Source organism: Myxocyprinus asiaticus, chromosome 32, assembly GCF_019703515.2.
Source record: "Myxocyprinus asiaticus isolate MX2 ecotype Aquarium Trade chromosome 32, UBuf_Myxa_2, whole genome shotgun sequence".
NCBI lineage: Eukaryota > Metazoa > Chordata > Actinopteri > Cypriniformes > Catostomidae > Myxocyprinus > Myxocyprinus asiaticus.
The window spans coordinates 43,737,108-43,759,607 of NC_059375.1; the positions used below are offsets into that span (position 1 = coordinate 43,737,108).

General features: G+C 37.3%; 1 protein-coding gene across 1 annotated transcript in view; it reads left to right on the forward strand.

Moving 5' to 3' along the window:
• The window catches only part of ryr2a (ryanodine receptor 2a (cardiac)), a 207,180-nt gene that overhangs the window by 32,188 nt on the left and 152,492 nt on the right, over positions 1-22,500 (forward strand). Inside the window, exons 2-4 of the mRNA XM_051667848.1 lie at positions 12,731-12,850; positions 14,473-14,577; positions 22,372-22,392. Coding sequence (XP_051523808.1) covers positions 12,731-12,850; positions 14,473-14,577; positions 22,372-22,392 — 246 coding nt within the window. The remainder of the gene's footprint in view (positions 1-12,730; positions 12,851-14,472; positions 14,578-22,371; positions 22,393-22,500) is intronic.

Here is a 22,500-nt window from a genome sequence, read left to right on the forward strand (position 1 = left end):
ATAGATGATAGAAAGACAGACAGACAGACAGATAAACATACAAACAGACAGATAGATAGATAGACAGATAGATAGACAGACAGACAGATAGATAGATAGACAGACAGACAGATGATAGATAGATAGACAGACAGATAGATGATAGGAAGAAAGATAGACGGACAGATAGATAGATAGATGATAGATAGACAGACAGATAAACAGACAGACAGACAGACAGATAAACATACAGACAGACAGATAGATAGATAGACAGACAGACAGACAGACAGACAGATAGATAGACAGACAGACAAATGATAAATAGATAGACAGACAGATAGATGATAGGAAGAAAGATAGACAGACAGACAGATAGATAGATACATGATAGATAGACAGACAGATAAATAGACAGACAGACAGACAGATAAACATACAGACAGATATATAGATAGATAGACAGACAGATAGATAGATAGATAGACAGACAGATAGATAGATAGATAGACAGACAGATAGATGATAGGAAGACAGATAGATAGATAGATAGACAGACAGACAGATAGATAGATAGATGATAGATAGACAGACAGATAAATAGACAGACAGACAGACAAACATACAGACAGACAGATAGATAGATAGACAGACAGATAGATGATAGGAAGAAAGATAGATAGATAGACAGACAGACAGATAGATAGATAGATGATAGATAGACAGACAGATAAATAGACAGACAGACAGACAGACAGAGATTGATTTCCTGTTTCAGTGGCATACCCAAAATTAAAGGTTTATAACTGGACAAAAAAAAAAAAAAAAAAAAAACGAGGGTCAAGTGTTTGGTATCATTGTAAAGAAAACTTTCTTAAAAATACAGTCTGAGACTCTCAGTAAATAAGGAAGCTCTGAATAACTGCTTTTGTTTTGTTCCCAATCATGTCAACTGTATCTAAGAAACAATTTGTGTTGATACGACAAATCAATCAAAAGTTATAACATTACAAATATAATTTATCATAGTGTCCAAAAGTCTCTCCAAACAAATAAAACATAATAATTGTACATAAGAACTAATTACACATGCAAACACAACAATGACTAAAGGTTTGCATAGCATGCAGACATGATTTTAGTAATGAGATTTCACAGAATGAGTTTCATTCTGTGTCATTTGAGTCATCATTGAGTCTGTGTCATGTATTTGGCGCCATCTCCTGGTGGTCATATGTAACATTGTGCTTCATGTGGATTATCTAATGATCTATACATCTGATTACACCTCCTCTAAATAATGTAATGTGATATTTTATGTTCCGTTTATTTTTCCTGAAGTTATAAGCGAAAACGCGGCATATAAGCAACACCAACATAATTATCAAAGACATATACTTAGCTATTACTCACTATATTTTTGTCTGTGAGTAAAACAAATTGGCTGGTTGTATTCTACTCTTTAAGAGCTTTTCAACAACATATGACACATGGCTATTTGATCAGTTTGATGTTTTTATTGATTGCAATAATATGTACAGCGCAACTTTTTTGTTTATAAATTATCAAAACAGAACACTTCTGATTTGTCTGCAAATTTCAAAGCACTTGTTCAGTTTTGGTCATAATGTCTACATGCATTGGAAAGTAGAGCTTCTAAGCTTTCAAACGAAACCTATTTTGTGTTGGTCAAGACTGTAGTTGTTAATATTTTGATGATTTTGTTTTTCTCACGGGCCCATCCGAACTTAAATGGTTGAGAACAATAAGGGGCTTGATTTTGGTTATTCATTCCTACGGTTTCATTTCAGTTATCACTCCCTTAGAAGTCAGCTGCTTATGTAGCACCCTAGGTTTGTTTATTTCAATTGAGATGTGACCTGGTTGGTTTACCCTAATGAACAAAATAATGTTAGTAGACTTATGTTGCACACACAGTGCATGTGTGTAAGTACAGAGTGGGCTTTTGTTCAGATTAACTGTCTGCTGGTGTGAATTTGGTGTTTAAATTAATGGATGGACTTAGAAACCAAGAGCTAACAGAGCAAAGAATACTGTAATACTGTTGTCACACACAAGACAAACACACACACACACTACATGTCTGTCATCACAGAGTGATCACATTGAAATGTGATGGATAGTGCTGTGGAAATGTGTGTGTGTGTGTGGTTTATTTTCCTACTCTATAACCAGTACAATTTTCAAATGTGCATATAGACCCAAACAGAGATATTAGAGCAGGAGGTGTGTGTGTGTGTGTGCGTGTTGCCATCGGTGCAGTTTTGTTTGCTGTGATGCTTCATACAGCTGAACTTCCTCTGTGTTTTTAAGGTCAACTTAACAGCCTTTCATTCTCTCTTTCTGTGAGTGTGTGTGTGTGTGTGTGTGTATTCAGTGACGTGTCTGTAAAGAGCTCAGCTCTAGTCTTGTGTAATGAGACTTTACACTATCGGCATGAAGTCTAGTCCACTTTACAGTTTTATTCCAGCCACACTGTAAAAACAAAAACCATCTTGTTAAATTTATGGTAAAAAGCTGTCAGCTTCAGTTGCCAGAAATTCCCCATAAAAAATAAAGTGACCATGTTTCAGGCATGACAGGATGTCATTATGGTGCCTGTATATTTTACAGTTCACTGCCTTATACAGTATATCATAGCAATTAAATGTACTGCTGTAGTAACACAGATGGTAAAACAAAAGGCCACATGATGACTTAAATGTCATCAAGACATTAGGGTAACATATGTGTAAGGAATAATTGATAAGGACTGTTAAATTATTGAAAAATAATGCACACCCCGAGGTGGTAATGCGGTCACGACGCAAAGCGAAGTGTGCATTATTTTTCAATAATTCAACGGGCCGGATTTAATTATTCCGCTTATACCACGGTTACCACACTTTAAGACATTGTTCAGGGTTTTATATCAAGACATTTTCTGGTTTTCATCCGTAAAACGCTTTAGTGAGTGAGGATTCAGCGTCATGTTTTGATACAGCCCAAGCCTTCGTTGCTAGTTCAAAAACGTCACTTTAGAACTAGCAACGGAGGATTGCACTGCTTGCGCTGCTTCACGTCGTGACCGCATTACCACTTTGGGATGTGCATTATTTTTCGATAATTCAATGGTCCTTCATCAATTATTCCTTACATAATCAAATGTGATGTGTCATGCAGGAACTTCTGGTAATGTTTGATTATTATTAACATAATTTTAACAATAGTTTACTGTAAAATAAAATAATTACCGTGAAAATAAACAATATAAATTTTCACCGTTAACTATAAGTTATATATTAAATACTGTACATTTAAAAAAAGTTTTTTTTACAATATTTTACCGTACAAAAAATGTATTGTCATCGTACATGTTACAGTTAACCAATTAAGTTTTTAAGTGTTTTTAAAAACTTTTAGATTTATAGATTAAATAACTGCACAGCATATGATAAAGCATGTTCTGCAAAACTCTTGTGAGATTCACATTTGCTGCGGGACTCCAAATAAACACAGCGTATGAATGTTGCATGTATAGATAATCTAGATACGACCGACAAAATTCAGGAAAAATCTAAACACCTTCACAACTGACCAGTGGTACAAAAAAATGACATAGTATCAAATAGTGTATCATCTTTGTGAAAAACACAAAATCCATAGAGTATCAGTAATTATCTTAATGTGTCGTTCATTAAAAATGGATCATAAAAGGCTGCTATCAAGGGTTTTTAATTTAATAGTTGTTATTTGCTCTTAATGCAGTCATTTGTAAGTGTGTGTGTGTGTGTGTGTGTGTTTAGTGGTAATATTGTGATATTTCTTGGCAGAAGAGATGCATCTGTTAGCAGGGTAAAAGCATTTATCAGTGTGCTGGCGTTCTCTTCCAGCTTCTCTCTTCATATTTCTGTTTTATTGCAAAACTTGATTAAAACTTCCGTTCAGGGTTACAGCATTTATATCTGGAGGAGCACACGCACCAAAATGGTTTGAAACAGAGAGCAGGCTCTTATTCAGAACCAGTTCAGTTTTTTTGTATAAGTGAATGATTTTCATGATTATCACTTTTGTATAAGTGAATGAACCGAATTATTTTCATGACTTTTGGTTCCGTTAATGGTTCTTAAACGTGCATTCCTCCACCAATGTGGACCAAACACTGTGCTAAAATACTCTTGAATCTACAGATCGACCAGTGAAGTCTGATTCCCAAATGAATAACTTTCCAAATATTTTTTCTTTAAAAGTACTTAACCCTCTTATGGTATTGAAAAATGGCTCCTCCCTTTGGTATTCACGGTCACTTTTGACCAGAAGGGTCAGATGTGTAAACTTTATTTTTGATGATGATGATAATTATATAATTTCTTCTTCCCTGAAGTAAGAACAATACAATTATGCATTTCTTTTGGAATTTTATGCTATTTTGACCGTATTTACATATACATTTCTAAATGTTACTATATATTTGCATATATAAATAAGCACATTTTGGGGAAAAATTTACAATTCCGAACCTACACTTCTAAAGTTGAAACATAAAGAAAATATGACAATGTGACATAAATTGGAGGCAGATTTCTGCCATCTGGTGAACAAAATATAAATAACATGAGTTGAACATCATGTCATGTCAGTAACAGCCAGTAGATGACTGTAGACACATACTGTGTAGTCTGATGACTCGTTGTAACCTCATTTTATATTTTATCACAAGATATACATTTAGATATATATTTAGACATTATCAAACTATTATTTGTCAAAGTTTATCATTTTAAAATTGATTTGAAGTGTCAGTTTTTGCAGTCCATTATGTTGCAGTCAAACCTGACCATGGTGTTACAAAGAGAAGACACAGAATAAACATTTTATACCAATAATTTATTTCAAACACAAACATTTAATAACTCAAAGTAAATGTATAATAATGTCAATAAAATGAACATCAAGAAACAGAAATGAACTGCAAAATTCTGTAAATTCTATTAGAGTATAAAACAGAAGAATCAGAGTAAACATTTTGCAATTTCAAACTTTCTTTAGTAAACATTTATTAAGCATATGTGTGTGCGTGTGTGTGCGTGTGCGTGTGTGTGTGTGTGAGTGTGTGTGTCAGATTGCTGTCATCAGCTGGAAAACAACAAATAACTAGTAATGCCAACAATAACCAAAATATGGATGTTGAGCTCCACTTATTGATGCCCTGGTTCTCTCTCTCTCTCTCTCTCTCTCTGTGTGTGTGTGTTTGTGTGTGTGTGTGTAAGTGTGTGCTTGTGTGTGAGTGGGTATGTATGTTTTGCACTGAGGATGTTTTAGAGTCTCACCCTGTAATTTCTGTCTGTTTTTTTTCTACATTGTGGCTGATTTATTGATTGTATTTGACAGATTAAAAAAAAAAAAGAGTTGTTTTTTGGTCTTCCTATTCATTTTCAATGGCCAGTCAACTTTGACCGTGAATACCAAACGTGCCACTTTTTAAAAAAAATTTTTATGACCAATTAGACTTATTGAATGGAGGCCAGATTTTTTTTTTGTATGTTCAGATGGCAAATGGAGGAAAAAGTCACCAAGTCTTGTCATTTATTTTGGTCAAAAATGACCGAATACCAAAGGAGGGTACCAAAGGAGGGAATACCATAATCGTTAAGAGGAATTGTAAACAAAATCATTAAAATTCCTATTATTCCCAGCCCTACTCACCACACACATGTTGGTGCAGCTATCATTATGAGGACTCTCCATAGACATAATGATTTTTATACTGAACGAACTATAGATTCTATCCCCTAACCCTACCCCTACCCCTAAACACCTTTGCGCACGCATGCACATACACACAAACACACACACACACCACTACTTTAGCCACTACTACACCATCACTGAACATCAGCAATAATCCATTTTGCAATTGAGTTCGTCAGTCGGCCCTGCTCTCACAGGACGTGTTCCCAACAGCTCTATTATTTACTCATTTGCACTTTATAGATGTCAGGTGCACTAATTAAATTTATATAAACTTTGTAATGGTGTTAGGTTGTTTCGGTATCGTCATCTTGTTAGACCAGTTGTTTCAGTTGGTTGTAGTTTGTGGTCATTCTTGATTGCGACTAGTGATTTGAAATATTTGCCCTCAGAGTTTTTGCTTTTTACTTAAATGCAATAATCTGTACTGCAAAATATGACTTACAGTGGGTAAAATGTAAAAGTGAAATGTTTTGTTGCTTGTGAGGCCATTAAGGTTGTGAACTTGTTTGTGCGGTCATTCCATTAGGAGCCATTAGAAGTCCTCCATTATGATGTCATAGACGTGGTTGCCATTGGCGATGCATTCTTTGGGCTTTCAAAGACTTATTTCATTCACCAAGACTGACTGGTCTGATACTGTGTAAGTTTTCATTCATGGTGAAATATGAGTGAAACATATTTCAGAATTTATCATCATTCTGTTGAATACACACACTCACATACTGAAAAGTATGCTGATAGTACAGGTATGCTCCCTTAGAAGGTAACTGTATATGTAGGCAGTAAGCTTTAAGCCTAGTGTACACTACAAAACTCAAGCTACTTTGATGTTTTGAGTCGACGACTGGTCTGTGACGAGAAGTCTCAGATCTCACGATGAACGGTCTTGTTGTGTACACACTCTTGCGACAGGCCGAGACCAGTCCCAGACGCTATGCCAGTTTTCAAAACTGTTTGATATCTAGACGTCTTGTCGTCAGGTATGCGGTACTGTCCCGACGATTGAAACACCGACAATGAGCCACAGCCAATGAAATATAGAGAGTGCGCAAGAGGAGGGCAACTTATTAGAACACAGAAGACAAAACATTTTTAAAAAATAAAAATGTTTTTGTTATTATCAGCTGATTTGATTTTTTTCCTTTGCAAATGGTGCCAATAAGAGGATGATTTGAGGGGGAAACAAAATCAAGTAAAATATGCCTTAAAGTCACCGTGAAGTGCTTTTGACAAACGTGATTTGATTTGTGTTTTGACGTATTTCCTACTGAAACAGGAAGTGGGGGGCGGGATATGTCGAACAACTCATCCCATTTGCAGAAATAGCCAACAGGCTTTAGTTTACACCAACACACACACACACACACACACACACACGCTTTTCCAAAGACTATCAAGTTAGTTAAATCTAACTAGATCTAATTTAACATTAAACCAAACCCGTTACTGCATAACAATCCCTAAAACAATCACATCGCATCGCGGCCTTTGCTTACAAAGAGGTTGGAGTCGGTGCCAATACAGATGAATAAGAAACAAGCGAGTAAATGCTAATAAAACATCCCAAGAAACCTCCAGTTTATATAAATAAATTCGAGCAATTTTTCTCGCGTCTAGCTCTCATGTCGATGTGTCCCATTCAGAAGTGATCATCCCTACACCCTATTCCCTTCGAAGACAATTACCCTCTACTGCGAGAGCTTCAGAGGGCTGAAAGGTGATAACGGTCAGTCAGAACTTTCTTAGTGGAAAATCTGCTTGGAACGACCCTACAGCATGGATTGTGTTCCCTTCGAAGTGCCCTGCGAAGGCATGATCAGTGCCAGAACACGGCCAGATGCGCTGAACAGTTCTAGGGGGAGAATGTGTTCTCATTCTAGAAAGCATTTGATTGGACAAGGTTTCTGAACCTCTATGTGACATCACGGATGTTCGTGAGTCTTTGGAAATGCTAACTGTGTAACTTCTGAAAACGAGTTTTGTCAACGTTTACAAGTACACTAGCATGTAGATGACCTGGAAGCTAATAGAATTTATTATATTGGTACTATATATCATTTTTGCAATATTTAAAAATCTATTTTTGTTTATATTTATGCATAAGCACAAATTCGTTGGGGAACCTGATTCATTTTGCAAAGGAAAGTGCAAAAGTTGCAAAGGGGTATAAAGTGAATTTCACAGTTGTGAAACTTTGTGTTAATATGTTATATCGTGTTTAAGGAATATTCCGGGTTCAATACAAGATAAGCTCAATCGACAGCATTTGTAGCATAATGTTGATTACCACAAAAATTATTTCAACTCCAAAATCTGTGTTACAGTGAGACACTTACAATGGAAGTCAATAGGGCCAATCTTTATACTTTGTGACTGTGTTTGTTTTGTTTTTAAATGAGGAATGAGCTGAAAATACATTTTGTGGTGTTCAATATTATTTAATATTAAACAAATGAAAAATTTGACCAATAGTTCAGTCTGGCCCTTGATTGAAAATGAGTTTGATACTTTTTATCACTCTTTAACACACAGCACATGTGAAGAGAAAGGTGGCGAGAAGCATGTATGGTATGTATGTATGCATGTATGTATGTATGTGTGTGTTTGGATCTCATTAGCTGCTGCATTTGTGCTGCATTATCTCAGCTCTGATCACAGTGTTGTGAGTCCTCAGCTGTTTTTTGAGCGATCTGACCACCACGTCTCGCCATTCGCATGCATCTTACCGTTTGATAATAAACCTCATGAGTGCTAGATGTTCCTGGTCATATAATTTAATTTATCAAATGACTGCACACTCTCTTTGCACCCATACCTGAACATCATGTTTCAGTGTGTGTAAGTGTGTGTGGTCAGTCACTGAGTAAAGAGGCCACATCACACAGTCTGATCAGATTAGCACACTTTCCATTAACACACACACACATCAAGGTTACTTCATCTTAATGTAATAGGATTAGTCCCCATTGTGACTGTGAATTGTCTTGTGTGTGTTATTGATCTTTCAGTGCATCAGAACATCTGATCAATAACAGCTCTGATATTCATCACTGTGATTTGCAATCATACATCCTCAATATTCAAACACACGCTGAACACAACATGGCAGTCTGTTGTCTGAATGTGCTTTGATATTTGTAGTTGTAAATAAATTAGTACAAGCCCTTTCGACATTTAGTAATGTGCAGGATATAAATTATTTACATCTACAGTATAATTCAATTTTTACTAGTTAAAATGCTAATTCTTGATATCAGAAATGGAGTTATTATTAGTGAAAATGTTCATTTTCGATACCAGTAATTCGGTTTTCAAAAGAGGTCAACCAGTCTAATTAAAAATATTGGATATTGTGCATACCGATAACTAAGGTGGTGGAAAAGGCTGATAACCGATTAATCGGCCGATAGTTTTTAAAATCGATTAATAGAATGTAAAAAAAATCTTTCTTAGCCTTTCCTTGTTATGACGGACACAGACATGGAGTCGCTACAAGAGTCTCTTTATTGTGCAACCAACATCTCAGTAATAACCAGAAAAAAATGGAGATTTGGAGCAAAACACGGGACTATGAACCAACCCGAAATACACGTACTTATTTTGGGACTCTTATTTTGATAAAACGGAGACTAAATTCCGTTACAATGCTCTATATTTAACTATTTACCAAATTAAGATTTTTATAGCCTATGTACAGTATATTCACCAGATTAAGGACCTTATATAGTTTTACCAGATGAGGTTTTTTTAATTATTATTCATTTATTATAGTTTCCATACAGTCACATTTTTCTTTCATGCCCACACTTCAATTTAGAACACTTGATTTATCTAATCAAAATAGCAAAATTTTATTTAAGTGAGGATAAAAATATGGATGAATATTGCCAGTCAGTGATTGTTTTTATTTCACCTCTAGAGGCCGCTGTTATACTGTAGAATCCTCCACCGCCGAACACAGAGACACATGGAGGAATAATACAACAAACTATCTGCATATATTTTTGCCAGTAACTAATAGTTCCAAAAAGCAACTATCAGCACTGATTAATCGGTAATACCAATATATCGGTCTACCTTGATCTCAGACATGTAATGTTAGAATAATCCAGCGCCGGCCACAAAGGAACACGGAGGAATAATACAACAAACTATTGGCAACTATTGCCACAGATTTTTGCCAATAACTAATAGTTCCAAAAAGCAACTATCATCACAGATTAATTTGTAAAACCGATATATCGGTCTATCTCGATCTCAGACATGTAATGTTAGAATACTCCAGCACTGGCCACAAAGGAACGTAGAGAAATAATACAACAAACTATCGGCATATATTTTTGCAGATAACTGATAGTCCCAAAAAGCAACTATCGGCACTGATTAATTGGTAAAACCGATATATCGGTCTACCTTGATCTCAGACATGTAATGTTAGAATAATCCAGCGGCGGCCACAAAGGAACGCGGAGGAATAATACAACAAACAATCGGCATATATTTTTGCAGATAACTGATAGTCCCAAAAAAGCAACTATCATCACAGATTAATTTGTAAAACCGATATATCGGTCTATCTCGATCTCAGACATGTAATGTTAGAATACTCCAGCACTGGCCACAAAGGAACGTAGAGAAATAATACAACAAACTATCGGCATATATTTTTGCAGATAACTGATAGTCCCAAAAAGCAACTATCGGCACTGATTAATTGGTAAAACCGATATATCGGTCTACCTTGATCTCAGACATGTAATGTTAGAATAATCCAGCGGCGGCCACAAAGGAACGCGGAGGAATAATACAACAAACAATCGGCATATATTTTTGCAGATAACTGATAGTCCCAAAAAAGCAACTATCGGCACTGATTAATCAGTAAAACCGATATATCGGTCTATCTCGATCTCAGACATGTAATGTTAGAATAATCCAGCACCGGCCACAAAGGAACGCGGAGGAATAATACAACAAACAATCGGCATATATTTTTGCAGATAACTGATAGTCCCAAAAAAGCAACTATCGGCACTGATTAATCAGTAAAACCGATATATCGGTCTATCTTGATCTCAGACATGTAATGTTAGAATAATCCAGCGCCGGCCACAAAGGAACGCGGAGGAATAATACAACAAACAATCGGCATATATTTTTGCAGATAACGGATAGTCCCAAAAAAGCAACTATCGGCACTGATTAATCAGTAAAACCGATATATCGGTCTATCTCGATCTCAGACATGTAATGTTAGAATAATCCAGCACCGGCCACAAAGGAACGCGGAGGAATAATACAACAAACAATCGGCATATATTTTTGCAGATAACTGATAGTCCCAAAAAAGCAACTATCGGCACTGATTAATCAGTAAAACCGATATATCGGTCTATCTCGATCTCAGACATGTAATGTTAGAATAATCCAGCGCCGGCCACAAAGGAACGCGGAGGAATAATACAACAAACTATCGGCATATATTTTTGCAGATAACTGATAGTCCCAAAAAGCAACTATCGGCACCGATTAATTGGTAAAACCGATATATCTTCTTACCATCATTATATTTTTGTTATAGCTCTTGGGTAAGCAGGTGAACGTAATCGAACCACACTGGCACAGATTCAGGCAAGAGTCACCTATATTATGAAGGCAGATTTTACCGAAAGGTTTAAATGTGTTCTTAGGACAAAAGTTTGATTTCCACTGGTTTAATGACAGGTTCCACTGTGACAACTTACCCCATATAGTATATGAAATATATATATATATATATATATATATATATATATATATATATATATATATATATATATATATATATACAGTATATACAGCTGCAGTGAAGGTCTGTGTAGATGAAAAAGACTTACTCTCTGTCTCATGATTTGTAACCATTTCTTGCTAAGTCACACACACACACACACACACACACACACACACACACACACTCTTGTCATATGCAGATGGGTCTTCTGCAGTGCCGCATGTCTCAGCAGTGGCATGTTTCGAAGTTCTCTTGCAGTATTTGTCGCGTTTATGAGTGTGATATCTCATTCTCTATGTGGTGTCGTCGTTCAGGAGGCGTTACAGAGAGATTTCAGGATGCGCTGCAGATATTGAGATGTTGAATGCATCACTCACATCTCAGATTAAAATCAATCTCACCTCTGTAGCAGCATTACCAGAGCTGTTTGGTGAAGTGATGCGTATATTCTGTCTTACGTGGATGTGGCGCCCTGCCAGGAGTGATGCCCCCGCAATCACACACACACACACACACACACACACACACATATACACATGTACATCGCTCCGTGTAGGAGGAAGATTTAGAAGCACAAATCCCTTTTTAACAAATGTAGTGTGCTGAAGTATTACATTACATCTGTGTTCTTGATCTCAGATCTGTCTGATGTGTGTAAAGATCATTGTAAACGTCTCTAGAGAGTATCCAGATTCAGGAATATTCCAGATCACACTATCTACTTCTGGTAATGATGCCCAATTAAAGTGATATTTCCCTTGATTTTCTTTGTTTTGTCTCATATTTTATCTCAAGCATGCTCTTCACTGACACTTTTGTCCACTTGGTTAACAAGTACACTAACTTTTGAAAAAACTTGATAGAAATAATTTTCACACAATAAATATTGAATGGTTTTGTACTCTTTGTTATATACTGTAACAAAAAGGAAAAAGTTTAAATCTGTTAATTTTAATAAAATAAAAAAAATCAACCTCTGGAACGTGAAAGTGCTTGAAGTTGAAGTTGAAGAAACACCCTTATATAAATTATAGGTGTCTGTGTATTTTGTGTAGAATGATGAGATAAAAGTTATGTATGTGTGATTCTATATATTAATGCTGTTGTTTGTGTGCAAGGTGTTGAGCTGATGAGATAAAGGTTGTGGTTTTATTATTATATATATATATATATATATATATATATATATATATATATATATTAATGTTGTTGTGTTTGTGTGAGCAGGATGATGAGGTGGTGTTACAATGTTCAGCGATGGTTCACAAGGAGCAGCAGAAACTCTGTCTGGCTGCTGAAGGGTTTGGAAACAGACTGTGTTTCCTGGAGTCCACATCCAACTCAAAGGTACAGCTCGCCTGTCTCACATCACCTGTCTCACCTGTCTACACCTCATATGCTCGCTCTCTCTCTCTCTCTCTCTCTCTCTCTCTCTCTCTCTCTCTCTCTCTCTCTCTCTCTCTCTCTCCTGTCTTCATACAATAGTCTCTTTCTCTCTCTCTCTATTTTGACCTGTCTGTCTCTCTGCTCTAATATCTGTCTATCAGTCTGGTTTCTGAAGTTTCTTCACTAGTTTGTGTATTTTATAACCTGGCAACACTCTAATAAGAGCAAACTATTTCTCAGATATTTTCTAGTTTAGTTCAGACAGGTCATTATTTCAGTCTGCACACATTTCACCAGACGAGCAAAAAAAAAAAAATAAATAAATAAAAAATTCATGACAATTATAGAGGAAGATTATTAAAATAAATTTGGTGCTTTAATATCGTGAACCATTATTTTATGTTATCGTATCATAATTATCGTCAACATGTATCAACTGTTTTTTTGTTTTTTTTCCCAGTTTGACAACAAGTATATTGAGCATGTTTGCATGCATAATCTTACATGATTATGCATAATGGTCTGTGTAAACATGTACAGTATTTAAAAAAACAAAGATGTAATATAACTGTAATATAACTATGGTTGAAATTGCACGAACACTTTATATTAAGGGTGTATTTGTTAACATTAGTAAATGCGTCAGGTATCATAAATTAACAATAAACAATACATTTTTATTGCATTTATTAATCTTGGTTAATGTTAGATTCTGAAAATAAATTTTTTCATGTTAGTTCATAATGCATTATCTAATGTTAACGTGTACAACTTGTAATTTTGTATTATTGTATCAATACTGTAGTTGTCAATATTTTGACTAATCTTTTCCTCACGGGCCCGCTAGCGGGGGTCCATCCAAGCTTAAAGGGTTAAACAAAAAGATATACTTGAATATGTTAAAATTAACAGTGCTGTAAAAGTATAGTTCATTGTTAGTTTGTGTTAACTAATGAAGTTAACGAGTACAATGTTAACGAGTACGACCGTATTGTTTTTTAATTTATTTTTATCCCCTTTTCTCCCAATTTGGAATGCACAATTCCCACTACTTAGTAGGTCCTCGTGGTGGTGCGGTTACTCACCTCAATCCGGGTGGCGGAGGACGAGTCTCAGTTGCCTCCGCTTCTGAGACGTCAATCCGCGCATCTTATCATGTGACTCGTTGTGCATGACACCGCGAAGATTCACAGCATGTGTAGGCTCATGCTACTCTCCGCGATCCACACACAACTTACCACATACCCCACTAATCGCGACCACGAGGAGGTTACCCCATGTGACTCTACCCTCCCTAGCAACCGGGCCAATTTGGTTGCTTAGGAGATTTGGCTGGAGTCACTCAGCACACCCTGGATTCAAACTCGCGACTCCAGGTGTGATAGTCAGCGTCAATACTCGCTGAGCTACCCAGCCCCCCACAACCGTATTGTTTTAAACTTTTGTAAAATAATGAAATGTTCAAAATGTTGAATATAACCACATGCAACAAAATTTAAACTAACCACTACACCACATGCCTCAGCTAAAACTGCTTTGAAATGACCTGACCCTTAACTGTATTTAATGATCTGTGCTTCCAGAATGTTCCTCCGGATCTGTCCATATGCACGTTTGTGCTGGAGCAGTCGCTGTCGGTACGAGCGTTGCAGGAGATGCTCGCGAACACAGAGGAGCGAGTGGAGGGGGTGAGTGTTCGTATGATGCACTAGCATGTTCGGCTTAGTTCTGTCAGCACTGTTTCACTGGGATGTTCCTTTAGAAATTAAAAAAATATTTTCCCCATTCATTTTATCAATGTGTATTTCAGAAAATTCTTCAATAAACACTTATGAAATTGGTTTTGGCTAGTTAATAGTTACTTGCCAGTTGGCCAGAAACGTGATCAGGAAATGCATCATAATAATACATGATTAAAATTAAATTGTAAAATGATAATCTGACTCCTGCGAATACACATGATGTGCATGATTCTACGGAGCCCCTAAGAGGACAGGGCGGGAATTTTTTTTTCTGAAATAGTTTTGCGTTCCCTTGCCATGGTTTACTAAAATAACCATATTTTAACCTTGATATTCGTAGTAAAACCATGATACTAATACAGAAAAACAAAAACTATTGTAATAAAAAATCAGAATTTTATGGTTATTTTGATTTTACTTCAAATACCATTGTATTTCATTGCTATAGTATAACCATGGCTTCCATCAAATACTTAAATAAAATAAATAAAAATTAAATCATAATAATACAAAAAAATGGTTAGCCTAAAACAATCATGGTTACTACAATATTACTATAGTAAAACCACAGTTAAACTAATGGTATTTGTATAGTAAAATCATGTTACCCACACAATTATAATTTTTTTACCATAGTTTTCATTTGCTTGTATTATCACTATAGTTTCACTATGGATATTATGGTTAAAATATGGTTACTGTAGTAAAACCTGGTCAATTTATTGTGAAGGAACGCAAAAACTATTGCAATGGAACGCAAACCTATTATGAGGGCATGCAAAACTTATTGCGAGAGAATGCAAACTATTGCGAGAGAATGCAAACTATTGCAAGAGGACACAAAACTGATGCGAGGGCGACGCAAAACTATTGTGAGGGAGTGCAAAACTATTGCGAGGGAACGCAAACCATTGCAAGGGAAAGCAAACTATTGCGAGGGCACGCAAAACTATTGTGAGGGAGCGCAAAACTATTGTGAGGGCACGCAAACTAATGCGAGGGAACGCAAACTATTGCGAGGGAACGCAAACTTATTGCGAGAGAAGGCAAACTATTGCGAGAGAATGCAAACTATTGCGAGAGAAAACAAACTATTGCGAGGGCACGCAAAACTATTGCGAGGGCACGCAAAACTATTGCAAGGGAATGCAAAAGTATTGCGAGAGAATGCAAACTATTGTGAGGGCATGCAAAACTTATTGCGAGAGAAAGCAAACTATTGCGAGGAAGCGCAAAACTATTGCGAGGGAGCGCAAAACTATTGCGAGGGCATGCAAACTAATGCGAGGGAATGCAAAAGTATTGCGAGAGAATGCAGACTATTGTGAGGGCATGCAAAACTTTTTGCGAGAGAATGCAAACTATTGCGAGAGAACACAAACTATTGCGAGGGAACGCAAACTATTGCGAGGGAACGCAAACTTATTGCGAGGGAATGCAAACTATTGCGAGAGAATGCAAACTATTGCGAGAGAATGCAAAACTTATTGTGAGGGAAAACAAACAATTGCAAGGTAACGCAAAACTATTGCGAGGGAGCGCAAAACTATTGCGAGGGAGTGCAAACTATTGCAAGGGAACGCAAACTATTGCGAGGGCATGCAAAACTTGTTGCGAGAGAACGCAAACTATTGCGAGGGCATGCAAAACTTATTGCAAGAGAACGCAAACTATTGCGAGAGAATGCAGACTATTGCGAGGGCATGCAAAACGATTGTGAGGGGACGCAAAACTATTGCGAGGGAGCGCAAAACTATTGCGAGGGAATGCAAACCATTGCGAGGGAAAGTGAAGTATTGCGAGGGAACGCAAAACTATTGCGAGGGAATGCAAAACTATTGCGAGGGTGCGCAAAACTATTGTGAGGGCATGCAAACTAATGCGAGGGAATGCAAACTATTGCGAGGGAACGCAAACTATTGCGAGGGAATGCAAACGTATTGCGAGAGAATGCAAAACTATTGTGAGGGAACGCAAAACTATTGCGAGGGTTATGAATGTTATTTTTGCTTCTGTTGAGCTCTGTATCCAGGGGCGGATCTAGACCATTTTGACTGGGGGGCCAGGGTGGGCGGGTGTGCTTGTAGGGGGGCAACTGTATTATACCTTAAATGTCCCCTGTACACATGTAAAATATAATTTGCTGTTTTAATATTTGCAGACATGCAATTTTTTAAAGACAAGCAAAGATTCACCAAATTTGAGTAAAAATGAATGATAGGGCTACATTAAGAGTTTAGGTTAGAATTTAATCAGTAGGCTATAATCAGCATGTACGGGTCTTGTAAATGGTCACCATTTCCTTTAAGATTTTTTTTTATAATTTATAAGCACATTTTTAAATTCACTAGTTCATTTTAAATGGTCCAGTGTAACGTGAATTTTTTAAAAGCATGTATCTATCTCACTTACTGTGAGTTTAAAAAAGCTGCATGCATTGTAATTATAAGTGACCAATAAGATGGCTTTAATGTGTTTTTTTTTTAATCATTAATATGTCTATCAGTGTCTATGCGCATCCCTTATTGAGCACGCTTGATATGCGGCTCTTATTAGAGAATGCTGTTGCTAATATTAAGCTCAATTCTCCGTTATTGAGCACACGTGTGCCTCTCCCTTGTGATTGATGCGTGTTAAGTATTTGATCGATAAATGGTGTTTATAAAGAGGATGTTGTGTTTGTTATCTTCCCTGTTAACTATTTAGTGCTTCTCTTGCATTTAGTTTGCAAGAGAAGCAGCAAGATCAACTCTGCAGCTTTGTTCTCTTTCTCCCGGTTAGTTGCGTGTTTGCTTTTTATTCTTGCGCCTGAACCCAACAGTACACAGTACCAATATTAATCTGTATATATTATTAGGTTGAAGTGCGTTGATGTGGTGGGCTTAGTATATAAGAGCCTTTCTTGCTGAAGGTAAGGCATTTATTTGAGCTTTAGTGGGGTGGTTTATAAAGGGTTCCAGATTATTTAGTTTTTTTAAGTGTATTCATAATAAATTTGCCATTGCAGGTGCGGTGTGGCCCTGTATAACGCAAGCTGCTGTTTCTTTACACCTGTTTCTGCGTGCTGTTTCATCAGAGTCGCTTCATTGTTTGTTTTGCCAATCTTATTGCATTACTTATTGCATCATTATTGTCTTGTTTCTGTGTTGTACAGTGCAAAACATTAAAGACAGTGGAAAAAAAAAAAACTCATTATAAATAACATAAGTGTGTACTGTATATTGTTCCAGAAATGAAAACCCGACAGGTACACATACAAAAAATATTCTATAAAGAATGCTTGCCAAATAAGAGCGATCTCTAACGAGTTGGGCTCAGGTGCATTCAGTAAGGCAGAAAATCAGATCCAGATCGGGTTTCGTGCTTTAAAAGTAACTTAACTTCTACCTTATCTCCAGAAGTTGTTGGCTCATTATTCGTTTGACATTGGGTTTCTCTTACCTGACAATTTTACAACGATAACATTAGCACAGTTAGGTTAAATAATATATGACTATATCATACAGGCATAAAACACTGAATTCAAATGGTCATCGCTTGTTGAAAATGCTCCGATGGGCTTTCATTAACAAGCGCTTGTGGGGGCCTGGGTATCTCAGCGAGTACTGACGCTGACTATCACCACTGGAGTCGCGAGTTTGAATCCAGGGTGTGCTGAGTGACTCTAGCCAGGTCTCCTAAGCAACCAAATTGGCCCGGTTGCTAGGGAGGGTAGAGTCACATGGGGTAACCTCCTCGTGGTCATGATTAGTGGTTCTCACTCTCAATGGGGCGTGTGGTAAGTTGTGTGTGGATCGTGGAGAGTAGCATGAGCCTCCACATGCTGTGAGTCTCCGCGGTGTCATGCACAACGAGTCACGTGATAAGATGCGCGGACTGATGGTCTTAGAAGCGGAGGCAACTGAGACTTGTTCTCCACCACCCGGATTGAGGCGAGTAACCGTGCCACCACGAGGACCTACTAAGTAGTGGGAATTGGGCATTCCAAATTGGGATAAAAAAAATAAATTTAACAAGCGCTTTTAAGGGACCGTCTGAAAATTCCACCCACAGCACTAAAACGTCGGAGGTGTCCAAGTATTAATTAATTAATTAATTCAATTAAAGTATAAGTTATGTATACAATTTACAGTCTTTAAAATATGTAAATATTTTTTTTAATAAGTGATTAAGACAAAACATGCAAGGCAGTTGCATTGAACACTTGGACACCAGTGATGTTTTAGCACAGTGTGTGGATGATCTCTTATGAACCATAAGAGAATATTTAACAAATATTGAATTTAAATTAAACTTTACCCCGCTAAATATTATTATGCTGTCATAATGCATTGATGTTTAAGTATAATTTGATTGGTCTATTTAATATGATGTGGGGTCATAAGTGGGATGTAAAATAAAAATACTCCAATATATGGGGGCCACTGGGCGGGCCAGGCCTATTGACATGGGCACCCCCCCCCCCCCAGAACTGCCCCGTCTACGTATAATCCAACACTCACCGGCAGGTGATAATGTCTGTTCAGGCACTGTCTGCAGATCAGTTGAACGACTGTTTGTGTCACAACCTGTTTTGCAATGATTTAACAGAGATTTTATGTCACTCAGTTGCCATAGAGACTGAACCTTGTAGAAATACATCATTGGAATATCACTCAAAACATTTTGAGTTTGCTATTCACAAGAAGCATCCGCTGATGTGGACCAAGAGATCTCAGAAGACCTACGATCAAGAATTGTTGCTTTGCATGAAGCTGGAAAGGGTGACAAAGTTATCTGTAAGAGATTAGATATTCATCTGTCCACAGTTAGACAAATTGTCTATAAATGTAGATGATTTAGTACTATAGGTACTCTCACTAGAAGTGGCCGTCCAGCCAAGATGACTCAAAGGGTTCACATACTTTTTCTTTCCACTGTATGTACATCTCAATTTCTTTAACTACATTTGATTAAAATAAATAAATACAAATCCTTGTTTTTAATTTTTACAATCCTACAACCTGTAACAGATTTTTGGCATTAAATAGAACATCCTGCTCTCTTGACATCGATATTGGCCATTGAAAAATCCATATGAGTCAACAACTGTCCAGGTAGGCAGCTCACTAGGATTGCTGCAAGTTTGGGCTGTAAATCCTGCAGGCAGACAGACTGGAGCTGCAGTTTCACATTAGACAGAATCTGACTCGTATTACACAACAACCAGCACATTAGCTGCACTTCCTGTCAGGAGCTTCACAACGTTCACACACTCGCTGATGTCAATTTGGAGGTTTGCTGAGATATAACGGGAGGGACAGCAGATATGTGAGGCTGGAATAAATAAATAAAAAAACCTGCCAGGAGGTAGTAGGATGAAAGTGAAGAGATGTTGTAGTAAATGCTGAGCGTAGCAGGAGAGACGCAGTGAGCGAGAGAGAGACAAACCGATCCTCCCTATGCAGACCTGTCTCACTGCGCGTGAAGACGCGTTACATGTGGAGGAGGGAAATGAGAGATCAAGCGAATCGCTGCTCGCCGCTTTCTCTGAGTCACACTTTAATTTGACGGTTCTCTTTCAGGTCCAGTTGGCATAATCACATTTACATGTGCAGAGGATGTGATGGAAATTACATTTATAGAATGTGATGTATACTGAAGAGGATCATAAAGAGAGAGAGAGAGTGGTGTGTGTGTGTGTGTGTGTGTGTGTGTGTGTGTTAGACTGAGAGGTTCCTCTGTGTTTAGGAGGGCTGGGCAGACTGCACCAAAACATCCACATTACACACACACACGCACATGTTGGTGTGGCTATCCATATGAGGACTCTCCATAGACATAATGATTTTTATACTGTACAAACTATAGATTCTATCCCCTAACCCTAACCCTACCCCTAAACCTAACCCTCACAAAAAACGTTCTGCATTTTTACATTTTCAATAAAACATCGTTTAGTATGTTTTTTTTAAGCGATTTGAATTATGGGGACACTAGAAATGTCCTCATAAACCATATTTATAGCTTAATACCCTTGTAATTACCAGTTTATAACCTGCCCACATACACACACACACACACAGACACACACACACACACACATACACTCACACACACACACTCACTCACTCACACACATACACAAACACACGCACACTCACACACTCACACACACACACACTCACACACATATTCACACAAACGCACACACACAGACACACATACACAAACACACGCACACTCACACACACACACAAACACACACACACACACTCACACACATATTCACACAAACGCACACACACACAAAAACACATACAAAAACACACACACACAAACACACACTCACACATTCTCTGTATGTTGTAGTTGATTGTCAGTACACTCGTGTGTTGAGTTACATAAGTGAAGATCTGCTGTGTGTATAAGTATTCTGTAGCATTCACACTCAACACATCATCAACATTAAACTAACATGTGATTTAAAGGAGTAGTTCATCCTAAAATTATAATTCTGTCATCATTTACTCACCCTTATGACGTCTCAAACTCATATGACTTTCTTCTGTGGAACACAAACGAAGATATTTTGATGGAGATACAATGCAAGTCAATGGGGTCCAACACTTTCAAGCTCCAAAAAGCACATAAAGGCAGCATAAAGTAATCCGTACCAATCCAGTGGTTTAATCCATGTCTTCTGAAGCGATATGATCTGTTTTGGGTGAGAAATAGGCCAAAATGTAACTCCTTTTTTACTGTACATCTTGATATCTAGTCTTCTTGGCACGATCATCATTTTAAACTCGATTACACTTCCTCACTTGACGCATACGCAGGGTGCTGTACACGCTTCAGAAGACATGGATTAAACCACTGGAGTCTAATGGATTACATTTATGATGCCTGTATGTCTTTTTTGGAGCTTGAAAGTGTTGGACCCCATTGACTTGCACTGTATAGACAAACACATCAAAATATCTTTATTTGTGTTCCGCAGAAGAAAGAAAGTCAGACAAGTTTGAGATGTCATAAAGGTGAATAAATGATGAGAGAATTTTCATTTTTGTGTGAGCTATTCCTTTAAATGAAAATGCTCTCATCATTTACTCACCCTCATGTCATCCCAGATGTGTATGACTTTCTTTCTTCTACAGAACACAAGAATATTTCAGCTCTGTAGGTCCATACAATCCAAGTGAATGGTGACCAGAACTTTGATGCTCATAAAGCACATAAAGGCAGCATAAAAGTAATCCATAAGACTCCAGTGGTTTAATCCATGTCTTCAGAAGTGATATGCTAGGTGTGGGTCAGAAACAGATCAATATTTAAGTCATTTTTTACTATAAATTCTCACTTTCACTTTCACATGGTTCTTTTGTTTTTGGCAATTGACATTTTTCGTGCATATTATCATTTGTGGCTCATTTATAATTTGTTTTTGATACTAACCCTTTTGATCATGCGATGGGAAATGATGTTTTATGTTTTGTTTTTGTAACTAAAAACAAAAAAGCTTTTGAGTGTAAAATAGAGCATCCGCATCGCTGCTCCATTCATTTAGGAGGAGAGGGTGACCTTTGACCTCTTGAGTTCTTGGTGATGTCAGCACATCACAGCTGCAGATCAACATCATCTGAATGGTTTTGTCTCACCCTCTGCTCCGACGATGACATGAAGCAGTCTGATGTGTTGATTTCTGATGGAGTGAAGCATGATGTTTTTATGTTTCCTTTTGTGCCTTCATTTCCACAGCTCATAGACATGGAGAAATGGGTATGTCACATGCACACACTGCATCTCATTCATCATCACTGCCTCTGATGCGCTGAAGCATCAGCATGCATCTGACAGCACTTAGAAAACAGCACGAACTCTAAACAT